The following is a 27094-nucleotide window of genomic DNA, read 5'->3' as shown; positions in this document are numbered from 1 at the left end:
GGGGGAGTTAGTATTTTCATTCCCCACAGCCTGCTGTGTAGATCTTGGTGCTACCGGGTGCCAATGGTGGCATGTGTGCCTAAGGTTGCTGACCCTCTGTACTAGACCATCATCACCATAGCAAACAAAAGCAATACTGTAATCACTGCCTGAGGGATCTTGTTCAGAGTGCCCTGATCCAAGGTCATGTTTTCTTTGGTCGGCTGCAGGTGGTTCACCAGGAGAGGGTCACTCTGGAGTCCCAGCTGGAGCTCCTGCGGCCCCTGGCCCCGACGTAACTGATCCTGGAGCCTGGTTGAAGTCACATTACCTGCGCGTGCACGTGCGTGTCACAGAAATAGAATAGCGTCTCGATAAAACATGAATGTTTGACCTCAGCCAAGACACAGAAAGTTGTCTTTTGTCATGAATACAAATACAGTTGAAGGGTTGACGATGGGAAAAACAGGGATCGGACTCTAGGATTTCTTTTGATGAAGTGCAAATGTTACTCTTACTTTTAATGACGTCTTCATTTTTTTTTTTTATCACTGTTTGTTGTGCACATGACATTCTAACTTATTTTTTTTCTTTTGATTTACTGTCAGGTCTCTCTCATGAATCGTACTTTGCTTCAAGACACGTAACAGTTTGTGCATATATTGCCATTCCTCAGATACATGTTTCATGTATGTTACATGCTCTGTGTTTAATACGGGAACTAAAGGGCTCTCGTTTTTCTCATTCTATGTATATGATGCATTTAATGTGAATCCCCAGCTAGTCTAAAGCAAGTAAAAGGTGCAACAGATTAGTTTCTGAATCATATAACTTGTAGCACTTAAAGTTTAAACAAACAAAAAAAAGCACATTTTCAAGGTTATACCTTGTGTTAGATATGGGTTCCAGCCTTCGCACTTTGTCTGTTGTCACAATGTAGCCCTGGCACACGGGGCCATAAGGACACTGAAGAATGTCGACTCTGAATCTGTATGAAATATGGATAATCTACTTGAAAATTTGCTCCATCTTTAATGTAAGCACTGTCTGACCATCTCTGTTCATTTTTCTTTAACCATTTTATGTTTATTATCATATGAAGAGCTATTTCTGCATTGCAAGTTTGGAAGAATTTGATTTCTAAGACCATAAAAACAGAAACTGGTGTTATCGTTCCAGAAAAGAAAAGAGCTCAATATTCTATTTTGCCAGATAGATTTCAAAACAGCTAATGTTAAAAATGTAGTTTTGATTTTATCTATGCAAAAATGTGGTGCTGTTACGCTTGCTTTAGACCATTTACCATCAAGGAGAACAAGGATATTTTGGAGAAAAAAAAATGATTGGTGGTTGAAATACACAATGGCATGCTTGATAATGCATGTTATGCTGAGAATGATGTGAGCATTGGACTGTGAATCTGTAAATCTACTGAGCTCTGTGCTGAAGACAATGATCCAACTAATCAATAAAGTTGTCTATTTTTATTGCTTGTGATTATTTTATTACATGTACTGTACAAGAGAAGTTTGCCCTTTTTCTTACCCTTGTGGCGCTATTTTCTGGCATTTATGACCGGGCTTTTTCATTGTTTTTTGATGTTTTATTTTTGATGTTTTTGTAGAATATCTTCAACTGTGCTTTACTCATTTGGACTGCTGGCGCCCCGAGCTTTTGACTATCCTGCCTATGCCACAGGCCGGCCCTGAATCTGGAAAACCTGCAAAACTTCTTGACCCTTGTGTTGGCTTCCCATCATCCATGATCTTTTGGTGCTTTTTCCGATGTTTTTGCGGGGTTTTTTTCTATGCTTTTTAAAAAAAATATATTATTCATAGCCACAAACCTAAATTTGATGACATTATACAAAAACAATTAATTTCTCCTTTTTTCAGTGCTTTTTGTCACTTTTAAAAAATGCCATAAAATTCAATAAATCAACCAAGATTCTGTGAAATTAATCATTCATTTTACCTGAAGAACATTGTATGGCCTCCTTGTTATTTTTTGGCAATTTAGTTGAAAGAAAGCCAAGTTCCTGATATTAAAAATAAAAAAACTGGTAAATTTGACCCGAGGACATCATGAGGGTTAATACATTCTCATAGTATGTGTTTCCCAAGAGCAACAAGAGAAAACAGCTTTGAAATTCCAATTATTTGACTTCTTTTCACTTCTAAGACTGAAAGGAAGGTGGCCAGATGTACTGTATCAGAAGTTGTTACCATATCATTGGTATGAGAGCAAAAGCAGATGAAACAGACTGCAGTCATAACCCTCTGGCTCTCACAAAGCAGACATAACAACCACGGGTCGAGCGGAACGCCACTGATGGCTGTAGTCCCAGACCCTCGGCCAAAAATATCCGCTGACACACTTGGCTCCCACTTAGACACCTCACCCAATTGATAGGCCTAGTTCTCTCTCATTCATGTTGCGTTCGGCATCCACACTTACTCCAAGTCATCCAGAGCTGCTTTGATTGCCATCATGGACTTTGATATTGGTCCAGACATTTTTCCAACTCCGTAACATATTATATCAACAACCTGGCTTTTAGCCCTTTAAAAAGCATGGCTCCAAGGATGACCATGAGAAATATCTCAACAACTGAATCTTGTACAGACATTTGTTGTCCCAGAAGACAAATCATGCATGACAAACCAACAGCTGAAACTTTCTACTTCTCCTATGAAATACTGGATATCTACAGATGTATTAGCACCAACTGTGCCCAGACGATGAATCCTAATGACTTTGGAGATCCACTGACATTTACACCACAAGGTTGACATTTGTGATTTTGAGTGAATTTCTTCATAACTTAACTCCATGGGTGAAGTTTGCTACATGCATTCATGTTCCCCCAAAATGAATTATAATAACTTCAGCGATCCCCTTACCGTTTATCTAGTTCCGTCATCAGGTCAAAGTTTTAAAAAATTCAAAACTTTGGTTAATGACCAAACACCAACAAAGCTAATGGCATTCTCATCAGCCCCAGGCGTACTTTGTGTTAGTTAAGGACCTCACCTACCCCTTTGGTCTGTCAGCAGGATTACGGGAAAAGAGAGCCAAGAAGAGGACCAAAGACGTGAATGAGTCTTTGTGGGGGATTGAAATTGCACGGCTTTTATTTTTATTTTTATTTTTAGACCGTACAAAATGAAACAGTTGAGTGGTATTTAAGCCTATCCTGGGGCATTTGGAATAATGCAATACTCCCACATCTGAGAACATGAAGGAGTTCGATGTGGGAGACAGACATAGGATGCCAGACGACAACAGGGTCCTCGTAGCTCCACCGTGCCATAACCAATATTTGGCACAGCCCGGCATGGTGGTACCTGCTGCGTCGAGGATGTACTCCTCCCGTACTGTAGGTTTAATTTCATCTTATCCATAGGGAGAGGTGTGGACTTCTTCATTCAATCAGACAGATCAACAGGGAGACATTCTCACTAAACTATAAATACCACTTAGAAGTGTTTGGCTTGCATTTTAAGATGACAGCTGCACGTGATGAGGAAACTATAAATGTCAGCCATGTGTTGCCTCTAAGTATATGCCTGTTTGATATAATTGCCATCTAGCAATCTCACACAAAGTCAGCAACAGGATTATTATTATCTATGTGGTTATTACTATTGACTTGTCTAGCCGGAGTCACAGTGACATTTAGTGATCTCAGACACAAACATACCAAATCCTCAGTGCATAGGAGCAATTTACAGGGAGGATGGGGGTGGTGACAAAACTGGCCAGTGCAACCCCCCAAAAACCTAACATAAGCATCAATAAAGACATTGGCACCATATCTTGAGACAGACAAAATCACCAGATTGCAGAAGATGACATGTTTGATGACCAAAATTTCAAAAGTGGAGATCCCAAAAGTCAAACAAATGAAATGAACTGACAAAGACATGTAGAGTTCTTTTTCAAGTTCAGTGTAAAACCACTGTGAACGTGCGATAGCTTCTCAATAACTTGTATCACCCCCCATGGCTTAAAAGTTAAAGCTGACCCGTCTCACAGCAAAGATTAGCAGCTTTTGTCTGCTCAAGTTAGCCCCTTTGTTGCAGCACCATTACTCAAAGATGACGGCATACACCATTTCTCTCGCCTGTCCTTTGTCCCGGGCGCGGGCTTTGCAAAGGTTGCACTTCTGGTGTGGACATGAGTTAGGCCACAGGAAGGGCTTTTAGCCTGTCACCTCTGGCGTTTCTGGCCCTGTCAGCTGGTGGGATTTAGTTTAACACTCATTCAGCAAATGTGAATAAAGCTCAACCCAGGCTGTCAGGTCTGCAAACGGAGGTGAAAGCAAAGATGAACCTTGGAAAACATAGAGTATCCTCACAGTTATGTCACAAATTAAGAATGAATGAACGCCAGCACTTTGTCATTATTTTAATCCGACTTAAAGCTTTGTGAAAACACACATTGTGCTGCAGCTTCAGAGATCTCTTAGCCAGATAGCCTGCTTGCTTTTGTCTGAGCCACTTGACCTCTCCCCCTGCTTGATGTTGAGGGAATGTTCTACTGAAAATAATACTTGAGTGTTTTTTTGTGTCCGGTAAAAAGACCTGAGAAGCTGTCCACCCCTTCAATTTTTCAACTGCAATGCCCCCATAGAACAGTCAAACCACCGCAGTGTAAATAACACAAACCTGTCCAGGATGTATTACATAAGCTCTGTGTCGTTGTTTTACAATTTCTAGAAATCTGCCCTTTTTGTTTTTAAAAATCAATCAATTGTTTGGTCTGTAAAGCATCAGAAAACAGTTGAAAATGTCCATCACGCTTACCCAGAGCCTATGATTATGTATTGAAATGTCTCGTATTGTTAGGGCAACAGTCCAAAACCCAAATACATTCAGTTCAGTTCTTATTAAAGAAGACTAGGAACATCAGCAAATATTTACATTTGTGTGACTTTACAAACTGGCTTACCAGACTAGAGGCAGTGATTTTGTGTGTTTTGCTTCAGAAATGACAAACAATTAATCAGTTATCAAATTGATTACTGATTGATTTACTGTCACTTTCTTTAATCGAAACATCAACTCATTTCAGTTAAAGTTTTAAGTGACAATATGAAAATACACTGACATGTCCAATAAACAGTCACTACTGGGAGGGGCAGTAATGCATTCTCCATTATGTAAAATGTTAGATTATTTTAAACAGACCAAGTTCATAGTTCAAACGTATTTAAAAAGCTTGGTATTTTCCATGTTCCCATTATGTGATTTATGACATGCCCAGAAGACATTTGTTGTGATGTATATGCAACGTCACTCCAGTCCTGGACATTTATCAGGACCATTATCTTTATTTTTCCTGAGGGCCCTGAAGCTAACACGGCAACTCCACCAGCGACAGCGAGGGAGTCCGGCTCCAGTCCAGCCTGCTACTCCGCTCCATGTTTCACTGCCGCCATTTTTAAAAACCACCTCTACTTCGGAGCAGTGAAAAACACTCTAGCATTAGGGGCGGCAGATGACCCGGCTCAGCAGCCAGGAGCACAACAGTCCTCTCTAACAAATGAAAGGATGGGGGGCATCAGCAGCAGCTGAATTCAGAGAAACTGGACCAGGGGCCGAGGGGGGAGAACTGCTTTCTGCTCACTCTTGGGAAACTTTTTTTGGATTTATTCCTCGGTCCACACCAACATGCCATTTGTCAAACGAGTCGTGGAACCGCAGTTACTGTGCAGGCATCAAATCCCAAACGAGGAGCCTCTGCTTTTCGAGGACCTGGTCTCCATCAGTAATGTGGCTCTGTCCCGGACCTTGCGGCAGCTGTCGGACCTGGCCAAACATGCCTGCTCCATATTCCAGGAGCTGGAAAACGACCTCTCATCCACCAACCTGCGGGTCAGGGGGCTGCAGAGTAAGATTAACGAACTCCAGCAGACCTGCTCCGAGCTGGACCCCAAACAGGAGGCAGTGCGTGAGTACTCTCTCGTTAAATCTCTTTTATGTGGAAGCTACATGTCTCGCGAGCGGCTCTGAAAGAAAACGGCACGGGGAAACCACACACGCGGAGCAGGCATCTTTTCCACTTTTTACCGTTGAATTCGGGCTAAATTTCTCCACGCAAGTAATGACGTAGATACAAAAAAAGTTTGCTTAGTTTAGCTCAAGCTGCATAATATAAAGAGTCGCTACATAAATGATACAATACTAGCTTAAAAACTCTTTGAAAGTACGAGAAAGTCGCGGTAAAATCCACCACCATCACCAGCGCACGGTAAGCCAGTTCATTAAGCCAGGCAAATGTAACTTCTTTCTATTTCTAGTTAATTTTATTTTTTATAGATATTCAGTTAGCTTAGTTCATACTGGTTGACATCTCTTCCCACGCTAAGGGGCGTGTGTCAGCCTGTCTGCCCCTATGGTCTGTCCCGAGCTCATGCTACTCTTGCAACGTTAGCCACTTAGCTAGCTATTACATTGCTATAAACAGGATTCCTCTCGTGGAGTAACTGTACAGTATGCTGGTTATGGCTTTTTATAACTAGACTTACAGTTGCAGGTAAATTTGTTAATGACGCACATTGGTCCTGGTGGGAAGCAGTTTTGACCTGTGTGAGTGTATTTAGCTGATTATTACGTCACAACGTCGTTTTTTTTCCTCTTTTTTCCTCCAGTGAGTGTCAGTTGATACAGATACAAGCATGCGTTCTGCTGGGTGCTGATGAAGCCAAAGTGTTTCATATTATTGATGCTCTGCTCCTCACGTTGTCCTGCTTGTCTTTTGAACTTTGCTTGACCACCAGTAAGAATTCATTACCCTGATAACACAGCATGTGTCCGTTGCCTGCCTCTTTCTTCTGCCCCCCCTCTGAGTGACTGGGTGATATTAATGGGTGTGTGTTTATGTTTAAACCCACTCTCCAGGAAGCACATAAGAAACCTCTGCGTGCCCCTCTCTATCCTCAGAATTGTCCTGCCAGGACAGGTCCCCCAGCTTGGACATATCCCAGTGCATTTACACTGTTTTAGTTTAGGGTCCAGCAAGTCCTTGCATGTTCCCCAGACCCTGCTTCCTGTGGTCTGTGAATGGATTAGTTTACCTGCGGGTATTTATGTGCTGCCTGCTAAACTCAAAACACATACATGACCCCTCTTAAACCTGATTTAAAATAGGGAGACCTCTGCAGAGATTATTTTTGCCAGTGCTTGTAGCTCCGGTTTGAAGCAGCATTTGCAGGCTAGTTTTCCTGGCCCTTTGCTGTTTGGTCTTGAAGAAAGTTTGAGCCTGATCTAAAGAGGCTCCTTCAGTTCGAATTTCCAAGGACGCGCCTCTCTGAGCTGGGTGGAAGCACATTGTTTTAATGGAGGATTATAAGTGACACAGAATCTAGTTTAATACGAGTCTATCATAGTTTTCTCTTGACTTTAGCTCCCTGTATCTAACCAGACTGTTTAAATGAATCTGGGAAGCTACTTTGATAAAGGCAACTCTGACAATCAGTGGTAAAAAAGTTATTACAGCAGTGTTGTAATGAGAGCAACATTTTATAAATAAAGTACCCACAGCTTGTGTGATTAAGCTGCAGTTTAAGGATAACACCCAATGGCAACATTTAAGTCAAATGATTTATCGTGTAATTCATCCCACGTCTACAGGGTGGAGTGAGCATGTTGGAATTAAATGATCAAATCCCTTAACGCTGCGTGTTGTAGGCTACGCGAGATCTTACGTGCTAGGTTACCAGATAACCCTCGTTTGCCTGCAAAAGCCTAATTACTCTTAATTGTGCTTTTCATATTAATGTGTGTCAGGGGCAGCCTTAAACAACAGAACCCTCCCTCATCTGAATGACAATTAGTGTAAATGGACCAGTTCAAGGCAAGGGGAGCTGGGGGGGGGTGGGGGGGGGGTGGGCGCTTTTATGATGCGGCTGTGACTTGTCTCTGAAGGACACAGCTGCAAATTAATTTGCCATATTGTATCATGCATTATGGTCAGATATTGACCCAATGGTAAAGGATCACAAGTGCTGTCCAGTGTCAGCCAACAGGCTGTTTGGACGTGTTTTTCTGGTCGTGCATCAGATATGAATCATTCATGTGTAGCATTGTAGCTGTTTTCCATTTCTCTCTGTGCTATATATTTTTGCAGGGTTATTTTTTGCAGGATTTTTTTCTCACGTTTGCTCCATCTCATAGATAGCTTTTCATAATCTACAGTATCAACAACACCAGCTGTACAAAAGCTGTACCAAGTAGCCAGCAGGTCCATATATAGAAGCTTAGGTGATGCTTCTACTGTCTGTGATTGATCACCATGGTTATTTATACAATGGAATCCAACAATATAACACCAGAAATCCGTTAAGACAAACACACTTTAACTGTTTAAATGAAAAATAAGAATTTGGCACTGTTTGGTAGTATATTTATCCAAATCCATGTGAAGCACACTTTTTTTGCTTTCTCTTTCTCTGACTCTTATCCACTCACACACTTCAGCAGACGTTTACGTACCAGGAGCCTGGCATGTATCCCTCAGCCCTGTGTTTGGACAGCTCTCCTGTGACACCCCGTCAATGTCTGTGTCTGTCTTTGACTACCATCACAGCTCCTCTGCAGCACTACAGAGTCCCATGTTAGAGCACTCTGCTGGGTTTTAAGTTACACTAGGCGCAATGTAGAGGGGGAGCTGTAAATCTTGTGGCTCTGTCTTTTTGGGTCCAGGAGCACATGGCTGGCAGTTTACCACATTCCTTGTACAGGCCGCTCTAGAGACACCGAATAGAGAAAAGCATTAGTCTCACTGATCCAATCAGTAAAACTCAGAAAAAAACTTGAAGCACAGCAGCAAACAAGATGCCTCACATTTTGGTGTCATCATGCTCTTAACCCACATTTTCCCACATAAAAACAGCCAGGAGCAATATATTATCTTTAGATAAGTGTTTATAATACTGCTAGTAGAAATACATTTGACCACGTGTGCAGAATTCACAGTTCCCTCATACGTTTGGAGATTGTACTCTGAAGTTATACATAATTTACTAACCAGCTGACTGATTTAGTGTGTTTTAAAACTATTATTTAGAACATTTGTACCTGTCAGGTTCACTGAGCCTTAATGTGTGAACTCACAGAATTCAGCTCACACAGTACCCTGCGTGACACGGACTAACCTACATGTTATTTATTTAACATTTAAGAAAAGACAAGGGCCTGCAGCAGGGAACATTTCTCACAACTTTTCTTTAGGTGCTTTAGGCTTTCCACTGTGCTACTTTTCAGCTTGCTAAAACCACCCTTGAGTAAGATTGAGCACCATGTATTTATGTTTTGCGGTTGCCATCCTCATTGTTTCTTGATTTCACTTCAGAGCCGGCCTTCCACTTCAGCGCTGTGAGGTTCATGCAGCTCTGGGAGAGCCTCGTTGCCTTGAATGAAAGCTTCTGTGGATGGCAGTAGCACATCATCTATGCAACTATGAACTCCACGAGAACGGCTTAGACCAGGAAACCACATTAGCCTGCTGACAGTCCTTCCCTTCTGCATTTCATTGACCCAGTCAAGCTATTACTGGGACTTTGATTTACTAAGTGAGGCCGCAAACAGCGAGTCAATGCACCCTCCATCCGAGGTCAATAGCAATCGATGTTAGCATACTCGATAGAGCTTCATATAACGCAGGAATGAAAATATTTCACAGTGACTGAAATCAAAACATTTTCAGTAGTGTCCTCACTAGTGATTTTGTTTTTTTTAATTCATCAAGTAGCTGACTTCAATATATGTGGTTATATGGGGTGGGAACAGAGGTGGGATGAACTTTATGCCACCAGCCTCAATCTCTTTCCATAAAGACTAAACAAAGACTAAATCGTTCACACAAAGAGAAGGATTGCGTCAGCAAAACCTCTGAAAGCCTCTACTCTCTTTTCTCGTTCATTGTCAAAACCGTAAGCATATTTCTGCAGGTCCAGACAACCTGCCGTTGATATTGTACCCTTGCTAATTATAGAGCACATTTCAAAGACTAGCTCATTTCTACCTGTACCTTCCCCCTCTTCCCAGACAGACACCGAGAGGGCAGAGACAGCCTTGATGCTATGCCCTGTTATTTTAGTTAAACTGTCATGTCATCCATTCTGTATGCATTTTTCTTCTTCTACTTTCTTGTGTCTTATATTCAGCACACTAACTTTAATTTTTTGGGACCAGAGTATGAAAAAAGTACCAAATGAAAAACCAATGGCTTTGTTCAGTATTCTACATTGTAACTTGATAATATGGAATAAACACGTCATTGTTAGCAAATTATTTTTACACTAGAGTGTTTGACATTGAAATGAGAAATGTGGTCTTTGTACCAAGTTGATCTGAAGGTTTCCCTTTCACTCCATTAACTGTGTGTGTGTCTCGGCACCTCTGCCCCCGGTGGATTGCTCGGCCTCTGATTGAAGTGGTTTCTGCTGAGCCGTTCTGTCAAGGCAAGCATTCCAAGAAGCCAGTGACCAGGAAACCACAATGCTCGCTTGCACTTCTGGGACCTTGCACCCGACACATGCTCCCTAATTTGGCCTGGATGGCTGGTGTGATTCGGGGAGATGGGAAGAAACCGGAGTTAGGGGTTGAAGCTATTTGCTTATGAAAGGAGACGTTTTGTTAAAATTAAGGTTTTTCATTGCTTCTTTTGAGGGAAATGTGTGAGTGATTACACTTTACATTCCTGCGGTGAGACCCTCCATGAGAGCGAGGGCTTCTGAGTGTGCCTGTCTATACACTTACCTAAAATCCCTCTGCTGGTCTTCTGTATATTTTCAGGTATATAGACATTTGTATTAGTTGCGTTTAGGGGCTCTCTGCTGGAATGGCTGGATTGGAAGTTAAGCTCTAGTTTGTTGTTGGTTAGAGTGGATTGATTTTTCTACCCAGTAGGGGGCCATGATAAGTTATCTCCTTGCCCTGAGGTATGTATGTGTCTCTCATACACTGTACACACACACACACACACACACTTATTAAATAACACTCCACAGCAATCATTACCTTTTATAGAGTTCTGAGTGTGGGGCTCAGGCATCAGCAGCACAATTCAAGCCTGTCCTGAAGAGGAGATGGAGGGGTAAAGTAATTTACCCCCTGACCTCAAAAGCCTGCTGACCTCGACCCCCCCTACACACCCCTTCAAATCACAAAAGAGCAAACCCAGCCGCCTCCATCTTGCTTATCACTCGGCCTCTAAAGACTTGATCGGCCAATTAGAGTGGATTTTACGTTTGACGTGATACTGAATAGCCACAGGTCAGCGGGCTGACAAGAAACAGTCCAGAGCTAGGCATGATTAACCTGTCAAAGTCAACGCAATAACTTAAACAGCCCAGGCTGTCACTCATGGCTGGAGAAGAACTGAGCCGTGACCAGCTCCATGAGCAGTTTTGGATGCTCTTTATCCTTTACTTCCTCCAGTGGTTTTTGAACCTCACATTAAGCTGCAGCAAACCTTTCAGCATTGAACAACATAAAACTACTTTAAATCAGTTTGGTCACTAATAATGAACTGTGATACCTACCCTTTATTTCTCTGGAAATTGTGTTTTTGTTTTACCAAAAGCAAGTACAAGCACTGCCTGTAATTTCAGAAAAAAAGATCTGTCTGAAATTAGCTTCTATTTATTTAGGAGAGATATTTCCTCTTCTTGGCTCTACGGCATCTGCTCCGCCTTCTGTTTGAGCCCACATGTAGCTGTTATTCTTACTACTGTAGCGAAGACTTCAAGATTTTGCCCAAAGAACAAATAAATACACATCAGACTCCAAGTTGAACTAAGTTTACTGTAGCATGCCATTTACACCTCACCACATTCTTTTCCATGGCAACCTGGAGAAATATTGACAGCTCACAGGGCTATAAAACTTTTGCCGGCTGCTCTTTGTCTTGCCGCCACTATAGCCGGAAGCATTTCAGGCCACCTGTGTGAATTTCCTCTCCCGACTCAGAATGTCTTTAAATGATATGATCTCCGGCTCTGCTTTTGTGCTCCTCTGCAGTCCCTCCCCCAGGCCACCACCATCACAAAGACAGACTCAAATATTACGCAATGGAATTATTCTAACAGAAATGTTAAGACACATCTCGGGATCTTTGCAGGAGGAGAAGATAAACGTAGAAGTAAAATTCTTATAAGTCTCCACTCCTTACTCACTTATTTGATGAGAGAGATTAGTAGGAAGTGAGAGATAAAGGATCAGTGAGTCACAGCTGGATGAAATAACCTTACATTAAGTAAAGCCTCCCGTGCTCTTCTGCCGATAGGAAGTTTTTTGTCGCAGTGAATTGTTAACCTAATGCATGTATGCTAACAAACATTTTACAATGAACACTTTCAAAAGCTTTTCTCATCTAACATTAACACAAACCTAACATGTAAAAGCTGTGGGTGGTGGGGAAAATGTGAGTTAAAACTGACTTGAAAAACTGGTTTTAACAGGAAGGAAACGTGAATTTGTAGTCTTTACCATGCAGGTGTTTAGACTGGGATTCGACTGGAATGTGAACTCCCCTTCCCTCGCTGCTGTATACGAGCCAGTGGATCAGCCAGGTTGAGTGTTTAATGTTGAAAGAGCCTTTTCATCAATCATCCCACCATCAACAAATGATGCAAAACAGAAAGCACCTGTGGATATCAGGGTCTGTGTAAACGGTGGGCTCATTGGTTTAGGCTAAAGCTGTTCTCTTCACAGGTAACATTTTCTGGTGTCAGGTTTTATTTTCAGTTCGGTGGGACAGTCGGAGTAATCTCATCCAAGCACAGAGAGATACCAGAAGATTTAAAGCAAACCAACCGCTACTACTATGAGTTTAGAGTTTAGATACTGTTATTTTAAGGAATAGTTTGACATTTTTGGAAATACCCTCAAGAGCTTTCTTGTTGAGAGTTAGATTACAAGAACAATAGTTTTGTCCGTTACAATATGAAGCTTCAGAAGGGGAACAGTTACTTTAGCTTAGCATAAAGACTGGAAACAAGGGTAAACTGCTAGCCTGGCTCTGTCCAAAGGAAGTCACTGCACCCGGCCAAGAAATAGTCCGACACATGCTGTATCCTCCCGTAAATCCCAATTTCTTATTTTTACACATCAGTTTTTATACAGATTAAACTAAAACACACTATAAAATGTGGTATTTATTGAGATTAATAGGTGCTGGTTGGTGGTCGGACAGAATCAGGCTAGCTGCTTCCCCTATTTCCAGTCTTTATGCTAAGCTAGGCCCCTTGCTTCTAGAGCCCGACCGATAAAGGATTTTTAAAGCTGAAACCGAAACAAATATTTGGTGATTTAAAAATCCGATATATATTAAAAAATAAATAAATCCAGAAACTTGTAACAAAACATAAACAGATTTCCCTAACATTAGTTGTTTGTAGTTATTTATGAGTTCTCACTAAAATAACCGTCCGTTTTTATTTAAATTCTTAATTATTCTTTTATCAGAATAATTTGTTTGTCCTAAATGGTTCTTATGAAGGACTATTTAATATATATATAAAACCCTAACCCTATAAATGTTATCGGCCATTACAATTGCTGATACCGATGGGGAAATGCCAAATATATGCCAATAATCGGTTGGGCTAAACTAGCTTCTTGTAGCTTTGTATCTAATGGACATCTCACTCTTTGCAAGACAACAAATATTTATAAGAGTATTTTCCAAAGCCCTTTTTTTAAAGATAGATTGATTTTGATGTCATTTCTCTTCTTGGCTTTTACTGGAGTAGTAATTACATCCACCAAGAACCAGAAACTAAACTTCCCCTCGAACAGACTTTACTATCGATGAAGCTTCAGTCAGAAAGTATCTTGTGCTATTTCATATTTTCTGTCTTTTTTGTGGCTGTGTGATGTAATGAGCAATCCTCAGGCCAGACTCTCTCGTCATGGTCTTATCTGCTTCCTGCTGTCTTTGAACCGTCCTGTGGGCCCTCACTTGTCACACTGACTTACAAATGTAGTGCAAGTGGTGGAGGGCACCCTGTAGCACGCTGCTGGAGTGTTTGTGAACGAGCATCACTGACCTGGATGCAGAGGTTTTTGGTGCTCTGCTTCTCATCACTTCAACACCTTTCCACCAATGAACAGTTTTAATGCAGTGTTGTTTCTTTTTCTAACATTTAAAGGGAAAATGCCCAATCCTATCTGGTATGAATAATTTATTAGCAGATAGGGAATTCTACTCAGTACACTCTTTTAATTTTTTCATATTGAAGATATTATGTGCATCAGTTTAATGCTCTAGTCTGGATAACACTTTGAGAATGAGCAGAGGTTTCCTGGACCAATCAACGTGAGAGGACGACTCTCCTCCACTCGGCTCATTGTTCTATGTAGCACGCGCAAGTTCACCCTGCTGCACCGGCTTTTGTTCCTCCCTCCTTTATACCCTCGTCCTCTGGGATATTTCCTCGCCACCCGGATGCATCTTTTATTCCTGCCAGTAATTTCTGTGCCCGCTCGCTCCCTCAGGCATTTTGTATACTTAGTTTTTCTCTTCTGACTGCCTTCTCTGAGCTTCTGAGAGAGAGCTTCTCTCCCTCTCTCCCGCTCTCACTTGTCTCTGTATCCCAGTTTCTCAATTTGAGATTCTGCCAGTCCCGCTCCTAGTAGCCCCACTGGGGAGAGACCATCCTGGAATAGCAGCAAAAAGGGCTTATGCCATAAAAATGGATGACCTGCTCTCCATTATGTTCTGCTTTAGATAGCGATACTCTGAATTAAACATTTACTGACCATCAATCGACATAGAATTGATGCCTGGCGCCCTGGGTAAATTTGCATGGGTTCATATTTGAGTTTCTTAGTAATTATGTGTAATTCGCTGCCCAATAGGTTTTTGAAAAAGAAAGGACGGAGCTCACTGTACTCTGGGTTTGCAGTCCTTCACTGTAGTCAAATGAGTAATCAAATGTCCCTTGACTCAATGTGAAAGAGAAACCGGGGTCATTTGATTTCCAAGTAAATCCTTTTGGTTTTTGTTATGCCCGGTGTTGTTAATCTCATGACACATCCCACTTCCACACAGCTCTTACCATTAGACATTTAATTATGACAAAACAGGAAATCCTAGAGTAGCATCAGTCTATCATACACATTTCCCAGGAATGGATTCTCAGCCTGAATAAAGATCCAGTTACCAATCTGAACGTGGCACTCTTAGAGCTCACTAGGGAGTTCTGACTTGGGAGGGAACTTCCACTGACACCTGAGTACTGAAAACCTGTATTGTTGCTTTTCCACTGAAGGTACAGAATTAAATCTTCTGACTCCACCTGTCTCTCCAAAACGGTCTGGAGCCTTCTTGCTGTGGAACAGTTGTGTCTTTCTACCTTTACAACCATGTTTAGTGTACACTTGAGAAGCAGAGAAACAGTACAGTTTATCATGTGGAGAGATACCATCTGTGTGTCTTACTGATGCTGAGCAGTCTATAGTTCTAGTGTGATCAATATGTTTGTACTCAACACGCAACTGGTTTGAAGCTGAAGACTGGAAGAAAGAAATGGAATACTATTTGGGACAAACCTAGTTTTACATCCTCCATCATAGCTGCTGTTGGGCTTTTGTGCTGATCTGCCCAGTCCGTCTTGGCAACCTCTTTACATCAATCAGCGAGCCATCACAGACCAATTTACTGTCAGAGTTTGTGCTTCATTTTTAGTCATATGAATGTAGATTAATTTGATTTTTAATGAAGGGACTGCACTTCAGTGTAAAGTGATAAACAAAATCTGAATACCGGATGCGACGGGAAGAAAAATTGCCCAGAAAGCTTTTCCTCCTTAGTTATTTCGGTAAAGTTATGAATGATTTCGGCAACAGGAATCAACCGCTCTGGAATTCAAAGTCTAAAAAAGCAGCTAGAAAGAACCAAAGGGACTTCAAACAGGAAACAGTTGAAATAATCCTTTGGTGCCTCCTTGCAAGGTGTGTAACAATGATGCCACAGGTCCTTTTTAGCTGGCAAAGCGTTGAGTATGTTTTCATGTGAAACATGACTTTGTGGAAAGCCTGTTTGCTAAATTTATTTTAGCAGTCTAGTTTACCTACGTATGTGTTGTTACTTGTACATTAATACCATTTTAATTTGGTTTAAACAAGGCACACAGTACACTACTTGTTTTGGTTTTCACTGACAGTCCCAGGAGAAGTAGTTCCTGGAAATAGCTTTTGTGACGAGTCATTTATGGGAAATGCGAGGGCTGTGGGCCACTGTTGCATCACAGAACTAATGGACGGTCAGCCTGCTGTGGATTGTTCACATCAGTTTATCTCAAGAGAGTATTCCCTCCCCCAGGCTAAGTCTGTAATGGTAGCTGGACATGGCGCATGGGGAGGGGGGGGAAAGTACCTGAAGGTGCTGCTGTGTTATTGCCAGCTGATAAGCCCCATCTGTTGGCCGTCATAGCCCTATGGAAAGTGTCTTTCATTAGAAGCACAGACTTTCATTTAGACTCTCTCCTGGGAATACTGCTAAACTGTAACCAGACATCAGGATTTGTTTGTGTGTCTTTTTCCTTGTGCGGGAGGCTAAGATATTTTTTGAAATGCTTTTTCTTTCCAACACTAGGCCAACATTCCCAAATACATACAGTGTGAGGCTTGTGTTTTACAAGATTTTACACATTTACCTTACAATAAAAAGCATGTGGCAAATCTTGCCTACCGACTAAAAACACTGATGGGGTTAATGAAACTCAATATGATTCTGAGGAGCTTGGCAGTTAAAGTTTGAGCCTGACTGTCACTGGTGCTTGTAGTTTGTATTTATACTTCACGGAACATTTGATTACATAGTCCAAAAATCAATTAGTCCACGGACATGATGTGTATCACTCTCTCTGTCCGCATAATAAAGGTATTATCTAAACCTTCAAAACTTCAAAACCTTTTCTGAACTTTGGAACAGGCAAATCATGCACATCCATCTGTGTTTGACAGGTTTGTTCTGCTATTTACACACTACAAATTTGACTATATAGTCTGTCAACGGAGTCAGGGATGTATTTGCATTAAAAGTTTGTGACATATGTGTTTGTATGTATCTCTGACTACCTCATGTGACTTGACCAGTAGCATTCCAGTGTGTCTGCAGTACACTCACAAAGCTGTCCACTTGTGATTTAAACACTCAATGTTGGTTTTAGGTCTAAGCATGAACCATCCCACTCCCTAGTCTGGACAAGCCAGGAAATGGGAGCAAAGTGGAGGCGAGTCACACAATTCATCTAGAAACCATCTGAGATCCAGACATAAAGGCATTTGTGTAAATAAAATGGAAAGCAGGGCTTGAATGTCTGCCATGCTGAAATAGCCCGGCTTTGGAGCGAAGGCCTGCCCTAGCAGATCTCTTTGTGCAGGCGAGCTACATGCCAGCTGGCTGGCTGCTGGGAAGGTTTGTGTGACTCATTACCTCTCCATTGAGGGACACAAAGCCAGACCACACTCGCCCGTCAGATCTCAGAGTCTCCCAGCTTCCCGTCTTCACCTTAAAGTTAGGTCAAGTTCACAGCCTTCATGCTGGGATAGCGCTTGGTAGCTTCATCCCGCAGCCAATCAGTGACAGAGATCTCGCTCACGGGACGTGTTTGAATGAGGCTCTCAGTAGGAAGTCTAACCATTCACGTAAAGTTTGGACAGTTACCTCGGCAGCACTTTGTCTAAAGGAAGAAATGTACCGGTTGAACCCATTTGGCAGGAAACATTGATGCCCATTGATTTGAATTCTTTCACTGCATGTGTCCTTAAAGTCTCATTCCCATGCTTTATTGCCCCTCTGTTTGTTCACTCTGACACTAAATGCCATGGTGGCACCAGCTTGTGACAAAAACCTCTCATTTATCAACTTGATGATGTCTTTTCATTCCTGTCATAAGGGCGTAGTTTTTTTTGGGTTAACCCAGTGAACCTTCTTGTTAGTTTGGACGGGGTGTACTCTGAGGTGGGGAGAGCTGTGCTTAGCTGTGTTTTATTTTGAATGTGTGTTTTTAGAGGTGCAGTGCTGCAGGGAGTGCATAGAGGTGGATCAAAGACTGCAATATTCTGACAGATGACAATAACACAACGTAATCTAAAGCATATGCAGCATGTTTTAGGAGATCCAGGTTGTAGAGCTGTGAGGTAGGTGTAGATACGGTGTGAAAAATAGCTCCTCTGTTATGATGTGATGCTGTGGACTTGAAAACATAATAAACTGCATACCAAGGGAGATTATCAAGAAACGGTGTGTGTGTGTGTGTGTGTGTGTGTGTGTGTGTGTGTGTGTGTGTGTGTGTCTGTGTGTGCAAGCATGCATGCATGCGTGGATTTTTCATCTTATTAAACCAGCTCATATCAGGTTAACCCTCTATCTGAACGTGTAAACCTGTGTGAGACATTGCCGGGACCATCTGTGACTCTGCAGATGGCCCTGCTTGTTAAAGTGGGCCATGGTAGGACCCTGTCGTCTACCCAGGACGGGACAATGGAGATTACGGTAGTCTGATCTCTTGGTTTAAACACAGTCTGCAGGATTGCAGGACACGGGGAGGGGCACACTCCCCTGATCATTGCATCGCACCACTGTTGTTTCATCCACATCAAGGAATCCTAAGATGTGCAGGCTTTGCCATGCCTGGACCAAGTCATGTATTTACACAACACAAGTTATTAGGTTATTAGATAATGTCCTCAAATGTCTTGTTTTGTCTACAGCTCACACAGAGGAGTGAGAAGCTAGAACATATTCACATTTATGAAACTGGAATTTGATAATTTATACTTTTTTAAATATAGAAATGACTCAAACCGAAACATTGATTCTCAAAATAGTTTGCGATTGGTTAAGTAGATGACAATTAATTAATTCATCTTTGCAGCTCTACAAGCTATCTCATGTTTATGAGGCTAGAGAGTCTCAGTTTTAGTTCTATAGGCCTCTTGTTTGCTGGTCATTTGTCCTACAATGGCACTCGTGCTGCCTTTTGTTGTGCCTTTTTATGGTGGCTTTTTGTTGTGAGTCGGGCTTAAGAAGAGGATATTCAAAAAGTGGAAATCATTTACAGAGGTCCAGAAATGTAGTTTCTTTAATTTTTAAACAAGCAATCCATTTGTCCAAATGAAACAGACATTCCCACGCCCTATTTGGTGTTCCTTGTCTCTTGATTGTTGTTGACATTTGGGCTCTGCCAAGAAAAGATCTGTATGCTCAACCTGTAGGGCTGAAATGTGGTATTCTGGCAGCTGGGAGAGTCTGCAGAAGATACACTTCTCTATCGCCAGGGGAAGGAAGGAATTAACTTCTTGTTACCATTAATTATGTGGTTTCAGTGGCACATTTACACCTAGAACAACATAGTCTGCCTTGCTCTGTGGGCTGTGCAATGAACAAGTGCATCCTGAAAGAAAATATTGGGAGTGTCTTACTTTGTAAGTGGTTCAGGGATTTTAAGCCAAATATTTGTTTATGTCATATGTGCATGTGTAGGCTGTGTTCTTACTCCCCAGGGGTTCTACAAGTTAAAAGAGCACTGATCCTGGTCTTATTAAGGAAGTTTTGGCCAGCTAGTAGGAGTATAAAGTCACAGGAAGAGTGCACAGCTGATGTGCTGGGCATTGTCTTTGGTTTTTTATCAGGGCGAGAGGGAAACATAAGACTGTGAGATGAATGCCTTTATCAGTGTGATCATGAAGTACATATACTATTTTGTAAGTGTGTGTTTAAGCGTTAGGTTGAATACTGAGTTGTTGCACAGTAATCACTTGACTGGTTCCTCTTCCCACAGCTTTTGTTTGCATGACCTCTGCCACAAGAATACTGAAGAAATCGGAGATGTTGGGAAAGATCCAAGGCTAAGGTGTCCAGGAGTGATTTACCTCTTTCTTTCTCATCCGTGAAACACCTTTTAATTTATGACCTTGTGTAAGGGAGTGGATCAGTCTCAGAAAATGTCTGAAGGTGACTTTTAAAGCTAAATGATAGAGACTACATCATAATTACAAAGCTCAAATGTAAACCATATGCTAACTTATGTATATCTTAAGTTATGATTATAGCATTCCACTGTAATATTGTATGGATGTGAATCACTAATTCATTCTATTGTCATTCCACAATGAACCTAAGGTTTAACCGTAGTATATGGTTGGATACAGTTTCTTCAAGATGTTTTGAGCTAACCTAAATGCTCAACTGATGCTTTCAGTGCCTTTTGATCATATCATATTGCACCACACGCAGAGCCAAATCTGAGTTCATGCTGAACAGTTGTGACAATCAAAGACTGCTCTAACATAATTCAGTGGCATTAACATGTCAGAGTTTCATCCACTCATTCCACTCACAGACCATCTCAGTGCTTCTATTATGTTAAACGCTTTAGGCATCACACTCCTCTCCCCAGACAACAATGTATGTCTAATAGCAGTACACAGGGATGCATGGCTGTCGGATGAAGTCATGTAGCCAGCCACGCCATAAGTAAGAACTGTGCCGAGCTTCTTCTTTGAAAGGCGCTGGGCAGCTGCTTCCCCGTTCTCCATCTGTGAAATGTATACGTTCAACACGGGCCTTTGTTGCTCAGCGGCGATGGCACTGACCCAAGGTCAGCAGTTTGAATCCCACTGTGGCTACCCATTGTGAAAATATACACACTCATTTGATTTTGTCCCAGTTTAATTTGGACCAGGTGTCATCCCAACAGCTTTAAAAGAGGCTGCGGTGTGAAAAGTCATAGAAAGGAAATGGAGGTTGCTACGCAAAAGAAGATAAGGAGTGGCATCACAAAAACCATCTGTCTGTTTTGAGTGTGGGCAGAGGCAGTGCAAGGCGTCTTGTGTTTCCATACAGACTACCTTACTATTTCACAGATGTATGTTGGTTATTTTCAGTAATCGGGCGATGGCTTGCACACATTAGCCTTTCAGTTGTGTGTGCAGCATGTGAAGTAGATTATGGTTATCTGCTTCATAAATGTTACTTATGGCTTCTGCAGAAACCTTTTGCCTAAGCACACCAAAGCCAGTTGAGCATGTTTCGAAAAACATTTGTAACACTCTAGTTTACAGTTAAGGCAACACTTAATTCACGAGTCATGACTGCAAAATAAAAATAGATATGGCCCTTTGTTGGTTATGAAGAGTTATGAAGAAGACCACAACAATCTGAGGATTTGTAAGGATTATAGAAGCAAAGAAAGTTGATCTCTACTCATCAGTTTGTCTTTGTAAATGTTAATGAGTTGCTTTTAAGTGCAGTATCTCCTTCTACTTTTACACATGGGTTTGAAAGCAGAGGTCAGTCTGACCGGAGGAGTCTTGGCTTGGTATGTCTGTTACCATGGCAGCAGTAAACTCAGTCTTGGATGCTTTGATTACATGGATCCATTGATTATCCTGGCTCGCACAAAATCACCCAAGCCCTGTTTTATAGGGGCACTGAATATATATTGCTTTTTGGCTGACTGTGTCATGGTAATGGGTTTACAGCAGGTTTTATAGCCTCATTTGCTGCATCACAATGTGGAGAAATACACATAAGATTGCATACAAATGGTTCTGTTTGGCAGCTGCAGCATGATTCATGCAGTCAAAGTTTATTGACTCACATTTGCCGATGTCTGTTGATGGCAAAGACTTACAGTAATTATTAATGTTGCATTAGCTGTGATGTTTTATTGGATTTAATTGGCAAGTGGTGACAGTCAGTGTGGATGCTTGGTGGCTGGTGTTGTAATCGTGTTGTTAATGTTGACACGTAAGGATGTCTGTGGGAGGGGCGCTGATCACTGACACAAAGAACCTTTTCACCAGACCTTCAGAAGAGACTGCATCGTTAATGATAAGATGTCAAAAAGGAGGTCAGTGCTCTGTCATCGGAATTTCACATAGAACTTTGGAAAATGTGTGGATGCTCCAATGTCTGCGCAGTAGGAACCCTTATTTTTTGAAAGGATTTTTTTTTAGGTAGATGTAGAGCTACTGGGTAACAAATGAGTCACTGCAATGAATTTGCATATTCTCCTGATCCCTTGGATTATGATGTTGTATTTAATCTGTTTTTTGGTGACGCCATGGGATTCATCTAAATAAGTAGCATTAGGCCTGTTTTATGAGTTTGTGTCATCCTCGTCAGTGTTTTTCTTCCTCTAATCTCAATTTAAAGTTGTTGTTTTTTGTCGCTCAAAGGCCTAGGTTGCTCCTGTCGCACCACATGGCTTGTGTTGTTCACGGTCATCACTGCAAGACTACAAAATCAGAATGGCGAGCTAAGGGAAAGAGGAGAATAACCTTACAGTCCTGGCATTCCCAAAGCCCTCAGGGTGAAGGAAAATAGGGGTGACGGAGGATACTTTCCTCTGAGTGACCAGATGTGACCTGTCCATTTGGGTTTTTACGCTCTGCCTCGCCGCAGAGCTGACAAAGGAAACTGGAGGTGTGATTTTTGTCATTTTGTTCATGTTTCTTGTCAGATATCACACCACAACTACAGTGTTTTCACACCATAGAGAGCGAAAAGCCCAAACCACAATCCACTGAGACCTCATTTCCCTCCATAAACAAACTGTAGAGGGCCTCCAGAGGGATCTAGATCACGATTACTCATCGTGCATTAATGCACTTGAAGTTCAGCACGCAAACACACACACACACACACACACACAAACACACAACCACACACACACACATGCGTCAGATGAGGGCTAGTTGAAGTCCTTCTGTCAGGAGTTACGCAAGGTAAACCAGTGTAGCAAGCCTTACTATGACCCTAAAATGTTTTCCCTACATTTAGGATGCACTTCACACAGAGAAAAGGGGAAACATGGAAGCATGTAAGGCTGCAACGAATGATTCTTTTTATTATCCAATAATTTTCTTGATTAATTGATTGGCCTAGTTTTTTGACCTACCAAATGTCAGAAAATGGAGAAAAATCAGTGCTTCCCAAAAGCCCCATATTATGTCCTCAAATGTCTTTTTGTTTTGTCCACAACTCAAAGATATTCAGCTTACTGTCATAGAAAAGTGATTAAACTACAAAATATTCACACTTAAGTAGATGTAATCAGAGAATTTTGCTTTTTTCCATTAATAATTGTGTTAACCAATTAGGGCAATTCTGTGCTCTCAGACATTATCTCCACATTTTTGTCGTTTCTGATCAGGTTGGATCCTGCTATTAAGCAATGTGATCGCATGCACTTAATGTGTTATGCAATGCATTTTATCAAAAGCATACCATTAGAAAAAGAAAGTTAATATACTATTTCATCTTTGACCACCCGTTTTTAGTTTGGAATTAACATTGAATGGGACCATTGGTGAAACAGTTGAGAGCAGCAGCGTACTGCATTTTGGCTTGAGGCAGTGCCTTGCCAGCAACATCTGCAGCCCTACGTTTAACCTCCGCCTCACAGCTGCTGATGCTCCGGACATCACTTTCATCCGTCCTGTTGCTCATCAGGATCGTGGGCTCAGGGCCAGAGGCATTTCGGCTTACAGGAGGTGTTGACCTGTGATTCAGTTGCAGTGTCTCATAACTAGTGCTCACCTTGTTGTCTTTAAACGCTAGATTTTTATCAAAAGCAGCTTGTATATACTTATTGTAACAGCTTGCAGAATAAGATTTTTGCATTGTGTGATTAAAACAATTAGGTTAAATCTAATAGAATCATGTAAGGTATATGATCTTTTTTCAGTTTTATTACAGATATTTATATTAAATAGTATGCAGGATACATTTTCTTTTGTTTAAATTTAGAGGGAAATGAAAGACAATAAGGATATGAACTCTCTTGTAGTTTGTGTCTTCCTGTTTTACCCTCCTGGCGTGAGACACAGTGTGTCCAACAATTGTGTTACATCACTAAATGGCTGCAACATTTTCAAATACAACAGACTGCTTCCATGAATTTTAATAAAACAAAAACATAAGGGTATTTACCTGACCTCAGACAGCTCTCTTTAATCTGGGATACTGGTTGCCCCTAATCTCTTGGTTAAAGGGGATCCCGTGTTAGGTGGCACACTTCTGTCCCTGTGAAGTTTGCTGTCACTGCTGGTGACCCTTACTGGGGCAAAGACAAAGCATGTGGAAAAGCCCTCTTTCTTCTCATTAATATTCAATCACAAGCTCCTCCCTAACAGGCGCGGGTGACATCTGGTGTGCTGCGGGCCGATGTAGCTGACCCAAGCCACCTTTTAATCACATGTTTTATTCAAATATCTGCCACCATGTTTTCAGACACAGGCCTGTTTGTACCTCGAATCCTTTCAAATACTTTGAAAACTTCACCGTCACCTTCAAAGTTGTGAATTCTAGTTTAATGAAAGTAAGATCATCATAGAACTGAGTAGCTTTTAGCAGTCTTTCAGATAAGCAGACAAGCTTAAAGGAAGTTAAATGAGAAGATTGTCACCAGTTAATAAGAAGCTACATCCCGTAGCCGGAAAGCTTAGCACTGGAAACAGAGGGAATTGTCCAGTCTGGCTTTGTCCAAATGTAACTAAATACACCTACCAACCCCTATTGAGCTCACTTGCTAAGACGTTATATCTCAGAACTTCCTGGAGTCTCTGCTGGTTGCTTGGCAACCTCACAGAGTGACTACCAAACCTTAGAAAGTTACTGCGTCCGGCCAAGACATAGTCCCACACGTAATCCCCAATAAAACCACAATGTGTTGTTTTAACACTTGGGGTTTTTGTATAAATTAAATAAATGAGATATAATGTGTTGGTTAGTGATCTTCACAGATGCTGTTGGAGGACTGTGTTACATTTAAACAAAGTTTTCCTCTGTTTCCAATCTTTGTGCTAAGCTAAACTAAACAGTCTCCCGCTCTATTTTTAGCATTCAGACATGACAGTGGTATCTTCTCAACTCTGAGCAAGAAAGCAAATAGGTGTATTTGCCAAAAAAAACTACTATTTTTTTTAATATTAAAGGAGATTATTCATCAAGTGTTTGATCATACTGTAAGGATATCTTTAATTCTTAATAACGGGGATGCGGTCTGCAGTGATGTTCTGCAGTAAGTGGGCTGCTGTTTAACGCCTTCAACATATTTCCTCATATGTCCCAGTCCTCTTGGTCATGATTAGAGGGTCTGTAGAGCTGCAGTGAAGCTTTGGACCCACAGACTGGATCATTGGAATCGGTTTTCCATTGGGGCCCGCCAGGGCGGGATAAACTTGCAGCTCTCAGTGATGTCACTCTGCCTCAGATACAAAGTTGATGTGATTACCAGCCTAGAAATCACTGTCAGACTTTGGTGACCAAATTACCATGCATGTTCCCTTGCCTTCTCTCTCTCTCTCTCTCTCTCTCTCTCTCTCTCTCTCTCTCTCTCTCTCTCTCTGCGTCTTCCTCGTCTCTCTGTTAGTGTTCCTGTTGAGCCAGGTTCACCCTGCTGTGATATCATGCCCAGTGGAGCCAGACCAATCACAGTCACTTCCCAGGATAATTCCCACACTGTCTAAGCATTCATTCTCTAGACATGGGATTGTCTCTATTGCTTAGTTAGAAAATGTAAGTTAAGTTAAGTTATGTTCCTTCTGGGCAGTCCATCTTTTCTTTTTCTGTTTTTCCTCTCACGAGGACCAGTCTTGTGAAGTGACTGCACCAATTAAAGTCTCTTATCTTATTGTGCCTCTTCTTCAAAGGGAGCTTATTCTGCACACAGGGAACCACAGGAACCCTACAAGTGCCTTGTGTACAAGGTTTCGGTGGCTCTAAAAGCATTGTTGGCTTTCCTCTCCACTCGCATTCTTGCGGCCCTCTTGAGCAGCCTCCTGACCACACAAGAAGTAGAACTCAGAGCAGTCAAGGAGAGACGGAGGAGGTTGCCAGTTATCAAATATTTACTGTTTGCACTGTAATTCTTGTGTTTGCGTGTTGGCAGTGTGTGAAGATCCGAGACATCAGGAAGCAGATTAATGAACGTCTGACAATGTTTTTGTTGTCGGAAGCCGAGGAATTAGAGTTTAATTTACAGTTACTGATTAGTGAAGCCAAGAGCTCTTACGTAGATATTGCTGAAGACGGAACCAACCACACAAACCAACAAACCAATGACTCCTTTCACAAGATAAAAGCTGGTTTAATGGGAGGGGTTGGTGGTCACGCATTACTAGGGGCTGCTGAGTCTGGGGTCTTTCACATGTGTAGAAAGGACATCTCTTCCCCCGCCCCCCAATTCCCCATCCCCACCCCCGCACACACATACTCACACTATAAACACATATCTCCCTCTCCCTCTACTACTTCTGAAAGAAGCCTAATGCTTGGGTTTGCTAGATCCTTTCTTAAATCTCCCTTTCCCCAGAATCGGCAGTGTGCACTGTAGCTGCCACTGCTTTAAACTAAGACTGCCGTTACACATTGAATGGAAATGTTTAAGTCACTTGGACTCATTTTGAACACACAAAACCATGTTGAGGCACAAAGAAAGGTGTTTTACACTACCATAATGCCCAATTTTCGTAATGAAGCACACAGTTTGAATAGAAATGTTAAATTACCTAGAGAGTGTATCAACATTCACAGGAGTTTTTTTTAAATATTTACAATACGTTCCATCTCTGCAAAATAAATGGAGGCGTTGGCTCGATTCTTTCCTGGGATAATTAAGAATTGTTTGGACTATAAAATGACATAAAATTGTCAAAATGTCCATCACAGTTTACAAGTCTATCATATTCCCTAGATGGATTGAGATGTTCATGTCCAGCTGTATCAAGATATCTTGCATTTGACAAAACATTGGTGATAAAACATGTTTCAGGGAGTACAATTCAAATTGATGGAGCACATTGCATGGAAACTTGTGATGCATCCAGATGAGTTTAAACACTAAATGTTTACAGGGGGTAAACACACAATAGTAACTGAGCAGACGTTAGCAATCATATCGAGTTCGAAGGTCAGTCAAAATAACAGCAGTCCGTTAAAAAACACTCATTTTGAAAAGAAGGTGGGTATAATTGTTCCCAGATTGCCTTAGCTGCTACTTTACAGAACCTGCCTTTAGTTTAGTCTGTAAGGTTGCTGTCTCACACAAGTTTTAGGAGGATGTAATGAGGGAGAGGAGAGAAGGAAA

General features: G+C 41.6%; 2 protein-coding genes and 1 long non-coding RNA gene across 8 annotated transcripts in view; 2 read left to right on the top strand and 1 right to left on the bottom strand.

Moving 5' to 3' along the window:
- Nucleotides 1–38, bottom strand: part of LOC117950121 — a 24505-nt gene extending 24467 nt beyond the window's left edge. The window contains exon 1 of the long non-coding RNA XR_004657815.1: nt 28–38. This is a non-coding gene — a long non-coding RNA (uncharacterized LOC117950121). The remainder of the gene's footprint in view (nt 1–27) is intronic.
- reps2 (RALBP1 associated Eps domain containing 2) overlaps nt 1–1469 on the top strand; it is a 22524-nt gene extending 21055 nt beyond the window's left edge. For all 4 annotated transcript variants that reach the window (XR_004657807.1, XM_034880796.1, XM_034880797.1 and 1 more), the window contains one exon: nt 210–1469. Coding sequence is in view for 3 of the 4 variants with exons in the window: in XM_034880796.1 (XP_034736687.1) it covers nt 210–278 (69 nt within the window). In the remaining variant the exon portion in view is untranslated. The remainder of the gene's footprint in view (nt 1–209) is intronic.
- Nucleotides 1470–5459: 3990 nt separating this feature from the next.
- The window catches only part of nhsa (Nance-Horan syndrome a (congenital cataracts and dental anomalies)), a 57577-nt gene continuing 35942 nt past the window's right edge, over nt 5460–27094 (top strand). For all 3 annotated transcript variants that reach the window (XM_034880764.1, XM_034880761.1, XM_034880763.1), the window contains exon 1: nt 5460–5934. In XM_034880764.1, the coding sequence (XP_034736655.1) occupies nt 5655–5934 (280 nt within the window). In that variant the 5' untranslated portion in view covers nt 5460–5654. The remainder of the gene's footprint in view (nt 5935–27094) is intronic.

The sequence above is a fragment of the Etheostoma cragini genome, chromosome 9 (genome assembly GCF_013103735.1).
Source record: "Etheostoma cragini isolate CJK2018 chromosome 9, CSU_Ecrag_1.0, whole genome shotgun sequence".
In the NCBI taxonomy this organism is placed as follows: domain Eukaryota; kingdom Metazoa; phylum Chordata; class Actinopteri; order Perciformes; family Percidae; genus Etheostoma; species Etheostoma cragini.
Note: the sequence above shows the minus strand (reverse complement) of the source record. Positions and strands in the feature narration are given on the sequence as shown.